A 14612-nucleotide genomic window follows, 5' to 3' on the forward strand; every position below is an offset into this window, starting at 1 on the left:
TAAACAAACATACAAACATGTGTACATAGATGGATCCAGAAATATACAACCATGTGACACAGACCAATTAGCCAGATCTAAAATAAACTTGCTTCTTACCACAACTACCCTGTTGCCCTCCAAAATGACCCCAATCTCACATGAAAACAGTTACTGTGGGGAACCAGAGTCTATATTTGTGGCCAAAAGTAAAAACCAAAGGAAAAATAGCAATTCAGTGGTTAGTTGGTGAAAGCAAGAAATTCAGTGCCCTTCACTGTGCTGCTTATTCCTGTTCTTCTTGTCCCCCCCTTTCAGCCCATCAAACTCTTAATGGGTTTGAATAAGCCATCTGACACTTGTTCACTTCTTTGAGCTCACCACAGTGCCGATTTTCTTTTTCCCATCGGTAGCTCTTAAGACAAATAAATGTCTGCAGGCTTAAAGCTCTTCACAGAATCTTTCCTTGAAATGGGTATAGTTTAACCATCGTACTCCTTCGAGGTGATAAACATGCTGCCCAACAACTAGTACTCTGGAAATGCTCCGTCAGTAACTTGTTCACTCTCCAACTGCTCCATCTCCATCTCAAAGCGTTTTCTAATTTCACTTGTGATTTCTTATTTGACCCATTGGTTATTTGGGAGTATATTATTTAATTTCCACAAATTTTGAATTTCTAAAATTTCTTCTGTTATTAATTAATGATTTCATTCCATTGTAGTCAAAACATTGTATGATTTCCCTCATTTTAATTCACTGAGAGTTGTTTTATGGCTTCAGGTATGGTCTGTCAGAAAGAATATATACTTTGGTGGTGTTGAGCAAAGTGTTCTGTAGATGTCTGTTAGGTCTACTTGGTTTGTAGTGTTGTTCAAATCTTCTGTTTTCTTGTTGTCATGTCTGTCTGTTCTATCTGTTATTGAAAATTGGGTACTGAAGTCTCCAGCTATTATTGTTGCCCTGTCTATTTCTCTGTTCAATTCTGTCAGGTTTTACTTCATGTATTTTGGGCCTTTATCGTCAGGAGGGTGTGTGTGTGTGTATAAATATAGATAATTGTTTTATCTTCTTGACAGGTTAATCCTTTCAACATTATAAAATATTCTTTATCTCTAGTAACATGTTTTTGTCTTACAGTCTATTTTGTCTGATATGAGTATAGTCACTCTAGGTCTCTTCGGGTTACTGTTTGCATGGTGTATCTTTTCCATCCTTTTACTTTCAGCCTATTCGTGTCTTTAAATCAAAAGTGCCTTTTGTAGACAGCATATAGTTTGATATTTTTTTCCTAGTTCATTCTGCCAGTCTCTGCCTTTTAATGAGAGTCTTTTGTTCATTTAATGCAATTATTAAAGAGGTAAATAAATGTTCCTCAGTATGGATTTGCCTGATTGTTTCCTCATGGTTAGGTTCAGGTAATGCATTGTTGGAAAGACATAAACCATGTTTTATCCTTTAACTTTATTGATATAGATTTAGAAATTTGCTAGATTTCTCCACCATAAAAGGTAATTTCCATTTGTAATTAAGTAACCTATTTAAAGATACTTTGATACTGTGTAAATATTCTCAACAATCTCTTCAACAAACTTTCACACAATTTTAACATTTATCAATAATTTATTAATATAATATTTTTTCCTAAATTTGAGGAAACAGCTGTCAGTCCTCTAAAATCTCTTCTCACCTTGTTAGAACACTCAAATAAACTTCAGTTCTCAGTGTCCCTTGACTAAGTTATTTCTGCCAGTTAGTAACTAACTGGCTTGTTGAATGGACGAGCTCTTTGGTTTACATACTGGAAAGAGCTCTATTTTTATCCAGCTGCTGACTTGACACATGCTCTGTCAGATCTTCTTTCCTCCCTTTTTTTTTTTTTTTTTCCATCAGCCCCCTGGAAGATTCTGTAACTTACTAATCACTTTCAGTTATAAGAACTGTGTCATTTTGACAAATAAGACTCATTTTCAGCTAGTCATCCCTCCTGTCTGTGGGAGATTTGTTCCAGGACCTCTCATGGATACCAAAATCCATGGATGCTGAAGTCCCTGATATAAAATGGTGTAGTATAGCAGCGGTCCCCAACCTTTCTGACACCAGGGGCCATTTTCATGGAACACAATTTTTCCACGGACTGGGGCAAGGGATGGTTTCGGGATGATTCACACACGTTACATTTATTGTGCATGTTATTTCTATTACTATTACATCGTAATATATAACAAAATAATCATACAACTCACCATGACATAGAATCAGTGGGAGCCCTGAGCTTGTTTTCCTGCAACTAGATGGTCCCATCTGGGGATGATGCTCAGGCGGTAATGCAAGCGATGAGGAGTCCCATCGCTCACATCACTGCCTCCTATCAGATCAGCGGCAGCATTAGGTTCTGCATTATGCTGAGTGGTAGAATTATTCCATGATACATCACAATGTAATAACAGTAGAAAAAGTGCACAATAAATGTAATGTGCTTGAATGATCCCAAAACCACTCCCCACCCCAGTACGTGGAAAAATTGTCTTCCATGAAAATGTTCCCTGGTGCCAGAAAAGTTGGAGAGCGCTGCTCCCATATACTTTAACTTATCCCTAGATTACTTGTAATTCCTAGTACAATGTAAATGCTATATAAATTGTTATACTGTATTGTTCAGGGAATAATGACAATAAGAAAAATCTCTGCATGTTCATTAAAGACACAATCTTTTTTTCCAAGTATTTTTAACCCATGGCTAGTTGAATCCACACGTATGGAACCCATGGATAAAAGAGGGCTGACTGTATTTTTTTTTTAGAAAGACTAGTCCTCTTAAAACTTCAGTCTTGCATTCAATTCACAGTTTTTCCCTTCCTCACAGCGGATTCCTGGTCCATAGTTCAGGACTTGCATTATGAAGAGTAGGGTATAGTTTATTACCTTCCCTTTACATCCTCCTCTGCTATTTCTGGTTTCTCAAGAGAGGGCAGGAAGAATTAGGGATTAAAGGGAAAGAAATAAAGTGCTGTCACGTAAAATCTTGCCTGTTAAAGTCCTTTATGTCATGATTGTCCGAATACCGTCTCTTCAATGAGGCCTATTTGCAGGTTCTTTGGAGACTTCATGGAGACTCGCATACTTTGCAATTCCTTGGCCGAGGGTATGACAATCTCTAGTTGTCCCCTTGTGATCTCACCTCCAGCTCCTATCCCATACTTTATATTCTCTTTTTGCTTCATTCTCTACCTCTCATACCATCTTTCTGTGCAGAGTACCTTCAGAACAGTTCAAGCAGGCTATATACACACATATATAGTTTAAGCAGGCTATATACACACATATATACATACATACATTAGCCCACAGAAAACTCATTCCTGCTCTGCCAAACACACCACCCCACTGTTATGACATGTTATGAGCCTTCAGAATTCTCCAGGGAGAATTATTTTACCATGGGGTAAGGAGAAGAAAATGAAGCATTCCCCCCAAACCTCTGTGACTCCTATTTGAATATATATAAGATAGGGAGATAGATGATCCCAAGACCAGGTTGGCCACTTTTTGTTAAACTCTGAAAGAGGCTATAGATCCTTGGCACTCTAACATCCCCTTGGGACTTGAGTGAAATTCTATGACTATGGTTAAAGTCCTGTTCACATTCTGTTTATAAACATAAAGAAAAACAATTTCAATAACTTCTAATTACAGAATTTGTAATTGCAGAATTACACTTATTTTGTTCATATAAAATTTGTATACTTTTTTCCCGAGCTTAACATACTAGTCTTTCTTTTCTTCAAACTCCTCAAGTTTATTATTCATGCCTTTTTGTTCTTGTTAGTCCATCTTCCTGGAACACTCTGTCTCTCAGATTTTCACATGTTTGAATTTTACTTTTTATTCAAGTCTTATTTTCTCAGAGGCCTTCACAGGCCATTCAACTTAAAGGAGCTTCTCCATTGTTTAGTGGTTGTGTTTTAGTACTTAAATTTTTATTTGTTATTTGATTACTCACTTATCTCCATGTTAAGGCATATGTCTCATGAGAACAGAGAACTTGTCTGTCCTTTGCCCTTCTGTAGACCCAGCACCTAGAACAGGGTTTGCACACAGTATATACCCAAAAAATATTTGATGAACAAATGAACATCATGAGCTTTTTTCTCACTAAAGTGTCTTTATAAACATTAATCTTACAACTCAAAAAAAAATTAAAAATGGGCAAATATACATTTCTCCAAAAAGGTATAAAAATAGCCAATAAGCGCATGAAAATATGCTCCACATCATTAATCATTAGGGGGAGGCAAATCAAAACCACAAGGATATACCACTTCATACCCATTAGCATGGCTATTATATTTTAGAAAAAAAAAAAACAAAAGGTAGTAAGTGTTGGTGAAGATGTGGAAATATGTGAGAACCCTGATGCATTACTGGTGGGAATGTAAAATGACGTATGCACTGTGGAAAATGGTATAATGTATCCTTAAAAAAATTAAGCATAGAATTACCATATGATCCAGCAATTCCTAGGTATGTACCCCAAAGAATTGAAATCTGGGATTCAAACAGATATTCATACACTAGCATTCATAGCAGAATTATTTATAATAGTCAAAAGGTAGAAACAACCCAATGTCCATAGATGGATGAATAGATAAAATGTGATGTGTACTGGAATATTATTCAACCTTAAAAAGAATGAAAGTCTGATACATGGTACAACATGAATGAACCTTGAAGACGTGCTGAGTGAAATTAGATAGAAAAGGAGAAATATTGTAATTCCACTTATATGAGGTGCCTAGAATATGTCAAATTTGTGGAGACAAAAAGTAGAGTAGTGGTTACCAGGGGATGGGGGAGAGCTTAATAGGGAGCTGTTGAATGAGTACAGAGTTTCAGTTGGGATGATGAAAAGGTTCTGGAGATAGATAGCGCTGATGGTTATACAGAAATGTGAATGTACTTAATGCCACTGAATTATCACTTAAAAATGATTAAAATGGCAAGTTTTATGTTATGTATATTTTAGCACAGTAAAAACACTAAAAAATCTTAATCTATTAATAGTTTCTTAATATTTCAGCATATAAGTATGCTAGACTTAATTTAACCATTACTGCTATTGTGGGAGGGGTGTTTTTATTACAAATAAAGTGATGATAAAGTGTAAATATGTGAATCTCAGATGTAAAATTATTAGATCAAAAGGTACATATAAAAGTTTCAACTTCTTGATTTCCTAATGCCAAATTAATTTCCAGAAAGATGTACTATTTTACCTTTGAACTGACCTTTATTTTTAGTAAAGATTCAAGTCTGAATTTTTATATGGAAAGATTTATGTATATCCAGTCAACTCTCACTTCTTTATATAATGTGGGTATGTTTTAATTTTTTTTAAGTCACTCATATAGCATCTAGCTTTTCTTAAAGTCTCAGAATCAGCACAGAAAAGAAACACTGATTAAGTGTGACAAGTTTGCCTAATTTCTCATACACGATATTGTGCTCCAGATTGTCAGGTGGTATGGATGGAGAAGTGGTATAGGAAAGGGAAGTAAATGCTAGCATTTTATTAAGTTGATTTAATTTTCTTTATATATTATAAAATGATTCTAAAATAAAATAGAAAAACTTTGTTATTCCAGGGGGATAAGCTACCTTATGAATCCTGTTTTCTCTTTAATATTAACTCTTTTAAACATTTTTTTTCATATTTTTAGCCATCAGAAGAAGAGAATAACTTGTACTCTTGAGCTTAGATAACAAAGTGTTACTTTGTTGATTGTTTCCTCATTGCTTGAAGAACTGCTAATATTTAGAATTTTGCCAATCAGTCACAAAAATTCAATTCTAAGAAAATCACATTATTTAGTTGCTCAGTATATAAGCCTAAGGAATCAATTGTAGCCAAGCCATTCTGTTCTAACTTCTTTATTCTAGGAATGGAAAGAAGTTTAAATATGTTGCAATATGGATTTTTATTTTTTTAATTTTTTTGGAGTATTCAGTAGAGAATTAGATTGTAGTTAAAATTCACTTGTAAAGAACATTTCACTGAGAGTTAAGATTCCCTCAACATATTGGGAGGTGGAGATGGGGTAATACGTGTGCATATGCATATTTATTTTAAGCAGCACATTTCCGTATATGGTTTCATTGTAGGGCTTCACTAGAAAACAGTACTCTTTAAAATTATGTCCACATATATTGAGCCAATTTTTATTATGCATTCATGTGGGGAGTTTAAAGTTGCCTTAGAGAAGTTTCATCATACACCTTTGGGGAATAATTCAGAAACCTTAGAGATCACACAATTTTGAAAAGCCCTTATAGCATCTTGAAGATTCTCGAGCTTACTTTATAAATGCTCTTCACAGGGGTTTGGGATGACCCCCCTTCAAAGTTGAGCCAGAAAACAACAGAAGAGAAGAGAAAAGAGAGTCCTGTTGTGCATAATGTCCTTATTTATGAATTAGACCCTTATTTTTGAGCTTGAGTTCATTTATTCTTATAAAAGTTTTCTTGATATGCTTATTCTAGGAACAGTCAAAACACTGTCAACTTTTTACTTAGATTACTTTCTCATTTTAATTTTATGCACTTAATGATTTGGTCACATATTCTACATTTATAAGTACTTAGTAGAATAGATACTTTTTCATATCTGATCCAGCCAAGCTCAGATTAAGACTAAGCTTGAAATAACACACAAAAATTACTTTTCTTGTGCTTGTTTCAGTAGCACATATGCTAAAATGGGAATGATACAGAGAAGATTAGCATGGCCCCTGCCCAAGGATGATACACAAATTTATGAAACGTTCCATATTTTTAAAAAAATTATTTCTCTTCTTCAAAGTTGTTAACAAAGTTGTCAGAAAGTATACTTTTGCAACAGTTTGAAAGATGGTAATAATCCATTCTTAGCACAGACCAACTTGCAAAAGAGTTGTATGGCTCTGAAAGTATTCAAAACCCTAAAATATCAGACAAAAAGGTCCCCTACTTCTAAATTTTGACTTGGGCTATTCACTCTCATTCTCCCAGAAAGAACAGGTCAGAGTAGAGGAGGATAATAAACCATAATAATAATGAGGTGGCTAGCTCCACCCCTGAAATATAAAATAGGACAGTTAACGTTTGGGAATATCAATAAACAGGAAACTAAAAGAAAGGTTTGGGGTTGAGACAAGATAAAGGATCGATAATTTGTGGATAAAACTGTGCTTCAGAAGATTGATATTACCAGCTAAGAATAGGTGAACTTTGCTCACCTTTTGAGCACTCAATTAGGAAATGTTAAAGTGGAAAGAAAGGATATAATAGATTCCTTAAGGAAAGAGGCTGGTCAGCTGGAAAAGATATTCACTGGTAACATGCCTAACACTTAAGACTCACCATAATTAAGAACTTAATTGAAGGCTCTGCTTCTAGGTAAATATATTTTGAATTACAAAAAGACTTTTAAAAGCACATTTTTGGATACAAATTTTATGTTGGGTCTACCTCATAAAACATTCCTCTAAATCGGGGGTCAGCAAAACTTTCTATTCAAGGGCTACATAATAAATATTTTAGCCTTTGGAGGACATACAGTCTCTGTCACAACTACTAATCCATTTTAATGGGAAAATAAATATGAGTGATACATAAGTGAATGAGCATGACTGTGGTACAGTAAAACTTTATTTACAAAAATAGGAAGCAGGTCAGATTTGGCCGTAGACTATGATTTACTGACCCCTGCGTTAAGTGCAAAAATATTAAGCTACCTGTGTATTTTAGTCTAATTTTTATACCCTACAATCTCTTTGTACAAATTCTCAACATTATTTTATTTAGTTACTTCACGGAAACCAAGGGAAGATGAAAAAGATGGCCAGGCATATAAATTTGTGTCACGATCTGAGATGGAAGCAGATATCAAAGCTGGAAAGTATTTGGAACATGGGGAATATGAAGGAAATCTCTATGGAACCAAGATTGATTCTATTCTTGAAGTTGTCCAAACTGGACGAACTTGCATTTTGGACGTCAACCCACAAGTAAGCTGCATAGATACCAAAGCCGTTTTTTTTACATTTTATTTCCTGTGGAGTTTTATTTTTTATTTTTTTTGGTTGGGGGGGTACGTTTGTTTTGTCAGGGTAGGAAGGTGGCTCTTTCTGTTCCCTTTGATGATACACAACCTTCTTATGCGTCCATAGTTAGTTAAATAAATCTCTGATGAGTTAACCAACAAAGGCTATAGAAACTGTGATCAGATCTACAGTAGAAGTTTAGTATGTATTATCTGCTCAAGTAATACATAAATGCATATGTTTAAAAATGTCAAATTTATTAATAAAACTCAAAAAACAAGGCTGCAACATAAAGAATAAAAAATTGCCCAGGAGTGGTGGCTCATGCCTGTAATTCTAGCATTTTGAGAGGCCAAGGTGGGAGGATCTCTAGAGGCCAGTAGTTCATAACCAGCCTGAGCAACATAGCAAGACACTGTCTCTACAAAAAAATGGAAATAGTGGTGTGGGCCTGTAGTCCCAGCTACTTAGGAGGCTGAAGCAGGAGGATCACTTGAGCCCAAGAATTTGAGGTTGCAGTGAGCTATGTAATGATGCCACTGCATCCCAGCCTGGGCAACACAGTGAGACCTTGTCCCAAAAAGTAAAAAAAAAAATAAAAAATTGAAGTCACTCCTCCTCTCCCCTTAAAAACACACACACACGCACACACACACACACACTCACTCACTCACTCACTCACTCACTCACTCCAATTTATTCTCATTCCACGTCTCTCTTAACCCATCTCTTCCCGTACCCCTCTACACTCGGCCCAACCTTACTTCTCTACTCAGATAAATATTGTTAATAGTTTGGTAAGTGTTTTTTTAGTCATTTTATATGTCTTAAATACAAATATATAATTAATGAGTTTTCTGTTTTTGTTGTTTCCTTTTACATAAATGGAAAAATTCTATACAGATTCTTTAGGGTTTTTCATTGTTATTAAACAGTATTTCTTAAAGATCTTTTCATGTCAGTTACTATAGAGCTTTTTTGTTCTTTGTAGTTGCTGTGTCGTACTTCAAAGTATGGAAGTATATTCATTTATTTACGACTCTCCAATTAATTAACACTGAGGTTATTTCTACTTTTTCAATATTAACAGAATTCTACAATTAACATAGAAAGAGTTTACATTACTCTTGATGATTTTTAGGTCATTAAGTTTTATACTTTCCTTTGTTCAAGAGGAACAAAAAGGAGTGAGACTGAGTTCAGAACAAGATAAATGGATCACTACTTTAGGAAAGTACTACATGGAATCAGAAGGACAGAAGGGGGGCAGATATTAAATTATGTCCTTAATCTTTAGGAAGAGAGCAGATAGACTTTGATTTATACTGAAGGGTAGCATAATTCAAGTTCTTATACTACATAAATTGGTTTATAATTATTCTTCTGTGCAGGCACTGAAAGTGTTGAGGACGTCTGAGTTTATGCCCTATGTGGTATTTATCGCTGCTCCAGAGCTAGAGACATTACGTGCCATGCACAAGGCTGTGGTAGATGCGGGAATCACTACCAAGCTTTTGACGGTGAGCTAACGATATTCTTTTCCTTTTAAAATTTTTCCTTTCTTTTGAGCATGTTTAACTCTTATCTAATCATGCTTATGAAATAAACATATATAAGGTGTCATAGAATAAAAATTCATTCACTAGGTGTAGTTAGGATTTGGAACAGTATTACTTTTACTTGAAAATCATTGTTCACTTTACTTAAAAAAAAAAAAAAAAAGTTTCCTTTTGTAAAATGAACTAAACCAGTATTAAAATATACATATTAATCCAACCCCCTCTTTTCACTAATGAGGTAACTGGGTTCCAAGACCATTAACAAGCATGTTCATCATATGATTTATTACTTGGTAGAGTTAGGCATTCTGGTGTTTAATTTCTGTTCTGTGTTTTCTCTTTTTCTCCTTCTCTCCTTTTTCATATTATGGAAATTTTAAAATATATACAAAAGAGGATAAAATGAGCACCAATGTGCCATTACCTAGCTTCAATGACACATGGCAATTCTTGTTTCGGTCAGACCCCTCCCCACTTCCTCCTTCACCTTGAATTATTTGGAAGCAAATCTTTGATATTATATCATCTATACTTTAGTATTTATCTATAAAAGATAGACTTTTTAAACATATCATTAATACACGAAAATTAATAGCTTAATGTCATCTATATTTGAATTTCTCCAAGATTTATAATTTTTTTACAGTTGGTTTGTTTGAATCAGCACCCAATCAAATCCAGGATTACAGGATTAACTGCTTTTATTTGTCTAATTCCTTTCTCTTAAGCTGAATATCCTAGTTCTTAAAACACTTGGAATGTTAAAATTAGAATATCAGATAATTATTTGTTTGCTTTATTCCACAGTGCAAACACCACAGTATAAGTATGTCAACACAATATCAGCACAACCACCTATGGTATGATTACTGTGAACACCCAGCCCCTGCCCAGTTCTTTCTATCCTTAGAATATATCCCACTAAATATATGTAGTCAAATTCCTGTGCTTTAATGTCACTCGCAGTATTTCCTCTCTGTGTACTTAGGTCAGTTATTATTCTTTTTGATGTTTAAATTGTCCTGTCTTCAGCTGGTAACTAGGAGGCTATTCATCTTGGCTTCTGAGTCTTTTTAACACAATTCCAATAGTCTTTGATGATTCTTTGCTTTCTGATATGACAAGCTATTCCAGGTTATTCTACATTTCCTGGCCCAGACCTGGAACCAGGTATCCAGAAGTCCTGGTTTCTTTTAGAGGGAAATGGTTCTTAAAGAGAATATAGTCACAAAGGGTATATCTTCAACTCAGTTGGACATTGTTTCTAGACCTTTTCAGTAACTAGAGTTAGGAAATATATTTTTCTTTTTTAGAAAATATACATCATTAGGTCAATTTGATAATTCCAATTCAAATTTTACATTATTTTTTACTTCTTCGACTTCATATTTGCCTTTTTTCCTCTTATCCTGAAAATCTTGGTTCCTGATGATATTAAAAGTATCATGCTTTTATTTAATTGTTCTTAGGATATATCCCACTAGATATTAATTATTTTGTTTTAAAGTCACTGAAATAATTCCTTTCTGTGTGATTAAACCACCAACTTGTTTCATTTTGCTTTTGATTTTAGGTATTGCTCTTTTTTCCATTTGAATTTAATTTTGTTATATAATTCTATACATTTTTCATAGCTCTAACATAGATCTTAAAAACAAATCTAGCTTTTCTCTGTCCTCTCCACTCTATTCTCTCCCACCCATAGGTGGCTGTTATTGGTAGCCATTTCTCCTATTTTATTTTTTCATATAAGCAAGTTTGTATGTGTGTCCTCCTTCCTCCGTTTCTTACATAAGTGGTAGCTTATTATATATAATAGTCTGCCTGCATTTTTCTATTACGAATATATCCTGGAGACCACTCTATAGCAATGGGAAGAGTCTTTATCCCTTTTCCATCTATATGACATATTCCATTATTGTTACAGGGTTTTCGTTTTTTGTTTTGTTTTTTTTAAGAAATCAGATTACTAATGACTGTAATAGGTAAGAATTGCTTTCAAGTTGAATTGTGGCCTGTTTACACATCTGTGATCGAAGATATTTTAGTCATTTCAAACTTATTTAGCAATCTAAGTGAAAGTATTAACTGAAGTATTAATATAAGTATTAGGGTTCCTCAGGCCTAGTGGTGGATCCCCTTCTCTGTCTACACTATCCTGTGTTTTCATCAAAATCATTAACATACATACCATTGTTATTTTAATGATTTATATACAGTGGGCCTAGAGCTCAGAGCTCCAATTCCTATAACCAGTCACCTGCTTTACGTCTCCACTTGGATACTTCACAGACATCTGAAACTTACCATATACAAAGTAGAACACTTTGTTTTCACCTCAAAATTATGCTTTCCCCAACCCTCAACTCTGCATCTTCTACAGCCTCCCATTTACTTAATCCAGAAACCCAAAGGCCTACCCTTGATTTGTTCATTTTCCTTTCTTTTCACATCCTGATGATGTGAAAAACTAATCCTGATGATTTTGTCACTAAAATAAATTTCTAGTCTGGTGTTACTTCCATCTCTTCTGCCCCCATCACAGTCCAGGCTGTTCTTTTCTCCGACCTGGATGATGCCATCGGTCATCCTGCTTCCACTCGTGCTGTGTTACATTCCCACTCAGGACCCACCAATATCTTTCCATTGCATATGGGTCCTCCGTGACCTCCCCACCCCCAAGCCCTCCATACGGTCTGGTCTTTTTTCAGTATTTTTAAATGCACCAGGGTCATTTCTCTTATTCTCTGCATTGCTGTTTGCTTGGAATGTTCTTTCTCTCACTATACACATGCCCTCCTTCATATTTTCCTTCAGTTCTCAGCTTAAATGTTATTTACTCAGTGTCTTTCTAATTACTTTATTTAAAGAAGATCTCTTACAATTCTTTGTACCTGGTTTGTTTCTTTCATAGTACTTGTTACAACTTGCAATATTTTATGTTTATTTATAACATAAATAAATTAAACATTTATAACATAAATAAATTAAAACATAAAATAAGAGATAAACTGTCTCCTCCACTAAAGGGTAGGAGCACTCTCTGTCCTACTCATTGTTATATCTACTGATTCTGAAACATAATAGACATTTTAGTAGGAACTCAATATTTGTAGAATTTGTAGAAATATAGTGAAATTTCAACACACTTGTGATTTTATGAAAAGCTTTACTTGCTCACATAGAGCCATTACTTACTTAGGTACTCCCCACGTCATTTCAAAATTATTAGAACTGCTTTATGAAATATAAACAATATTAAAAACAAAAGTGTGTGAGTGTGTGTTTTGGTGGAGGCTGGGCAGTAGATAAAGTTATTCTTCAAAATACACTTCTCTAAGATTGTCTGACTTTTTTAGAAATAGGCAGCACATTTGGTTTTAAGCTTAACAGCCACTGCAAATTGGTTTCCATGATTTACATAGCCCATAAGATAAAAATCTTTCAAAAAAGATATCATTAAGCTCGAAACCAGTCACCTGCAATAATTCTTTTGTTACCTTAGATTCACCCTAAGATTATTGTCAGCACTCTCTTAATTAGGTATCTTATCCTAATATCAGTGAAGCAGAAGATACAGAATACTCATAAACATAAACATAAGTGTAGCTGGAAAGACTAAGATATGAACAGACAGTGATATCTTCTTTAACACTCCATAGATTGAATTTTGAGGATTAATATCAGAATTACAATAAACATATCTAACCTACTTATTACTTACGTTCACTTTTAGTTGGTGTTTGAACAAGTAAATATGCATTATTATAACACAGATATTTCCTTTTAAAACTGCTCAACAGGACTCTGACTTGAAGAAAACAGTGGATGAAAGTGCACGGATTCAGAGAGCATACAACCATTATTTTGATTTGATCATCATAAATGACAATCTAGACAAAGCCTTTGAAAAACTACAAACTGCCATAGAGAAACTGAGAATGGAACCACAGTGGGTCCCAATCAGCTGGGTTTACTGATGACTCAGTGAGGTTAACAATTAAAATTAAACTTTTAAAAAGTGACTGCAACAAATAAACCTTCTACTGAGAGAATACATGCACAGATAGAAGAAATCTGCCAAGTCCAGGCATTTTTATTGTGTAGATTGAAATAATAGTACACTATTCTGAATTTTTATATGAAATGTGGTTGGGAAGGTGTACTAATATATAATTTATCTTAATTTTTCTAACTTTTTATGGATAATCTTTCTATTCATATCACATAAAGAAATGCGTTGAAGCATTTTGTATATGTTTTGATTTAGTACCCTTGCCTTTTTCATCAAAGGAATTTTCAAATCATTCACTCTAACATTGGTCTCACATTTTCACTGTGATAATGAATACTACTTGAAATAGTTTTGTAATTCTGTTATTTAGTTCAGTATTTAACTAGTGAAGGATCAGTTACTCTTAATAGAAGAAAATAGTAATTATTGACCTTCCTTCTTAATTGAATTTCTTACAAAAGCAGAATTTTAATGTCAGTGCTATAGCTAATCTACTACCATTTAAATCTGACATCAAAAGTCTGTTCAATTCACATAGTTTCATTATTTCAAAAATGTATGGCTATCCATTCTAATTTATACAGCTATATTAGTTTTGTCTCTTCATTTCTATCTTTAGTGAAAAATTGAAGAGCAATACCTTGCACTCTCTTATGAGGTTATTCTTTTTATTTGTTGCAGTGACATGCTGATGCTAACTAATTTAACATGTACACAGTACGTTCTGGGGCTGGAAGCAAGGTCATGCAGACTGAGAGAGTGCCTTATCCTATAAAACCTTAAAGCAAAATGACACTTGAAGAAAGTTTATTTATTTTCACATGTAAAAATTTAATGACAAAATGAACCTACTGCTTTAAACGGTTTTTTAAATTAGGATATGGTCAGCAAATGTATCATGCTTCTGCAAATTTCTGTGATGTTTAAAGATGCCTCTGAGTTTGCATTTGGGGGTTTTTGTGAATGATCAATGTGCTT

General features: G+C 34.2%; 1 protein-coding gene across 1 annotated transcript in view; it reads left to right on the forward strand.

The window, feature by feature from the left end:
• MPP6 (membrane protein, palmitoylated 6 (MAGUK p55 subfamily member 6)) overlaps window positions 1-13867 on the forward strand; it is a 107723-nt gene extending 93856 nt beyond the window's left edge. Inside the window, exons 10-12 of the mRNA XM_012640684.1 lie at window positions 7822-8024; window positions 9452-9580; window positions 13423-13867. Of these exons, the coding sequence (XP_012496138.1) occupies window positions 7822-8024; window positions 9452-9580; window positions 13423-13599 (509 nt within the window). The 3' untranslated portion in view covers window positions 13600-13867. The remainder of the gene's footprint in view (window positions 1-7821; window positions 8025-9451; window positions 9581-13422) is intronic.
• The last annotated feature ends 745 nt before the right edge of the window (window positions 13868-14612 follow it).

The sequence above is a fragment of the Propithecus coquereli genome, unplaced genomic scaffold (assembly GCF_000956105.1).
Source record: "Propithecus coquereli isolate 6110/MARCELLA unplaced genomic scaffold, Pcoq_1.0 Scaffold156, whole genome shotgun sequence".
In the NCBI taxonomy this organism is placed as follows: domain Eukaryota; kingdom Metazoa; phylum Chordata; class Mammalia; order Primates; family Indriidae; genus Propithecus; species Propithecus coquereli.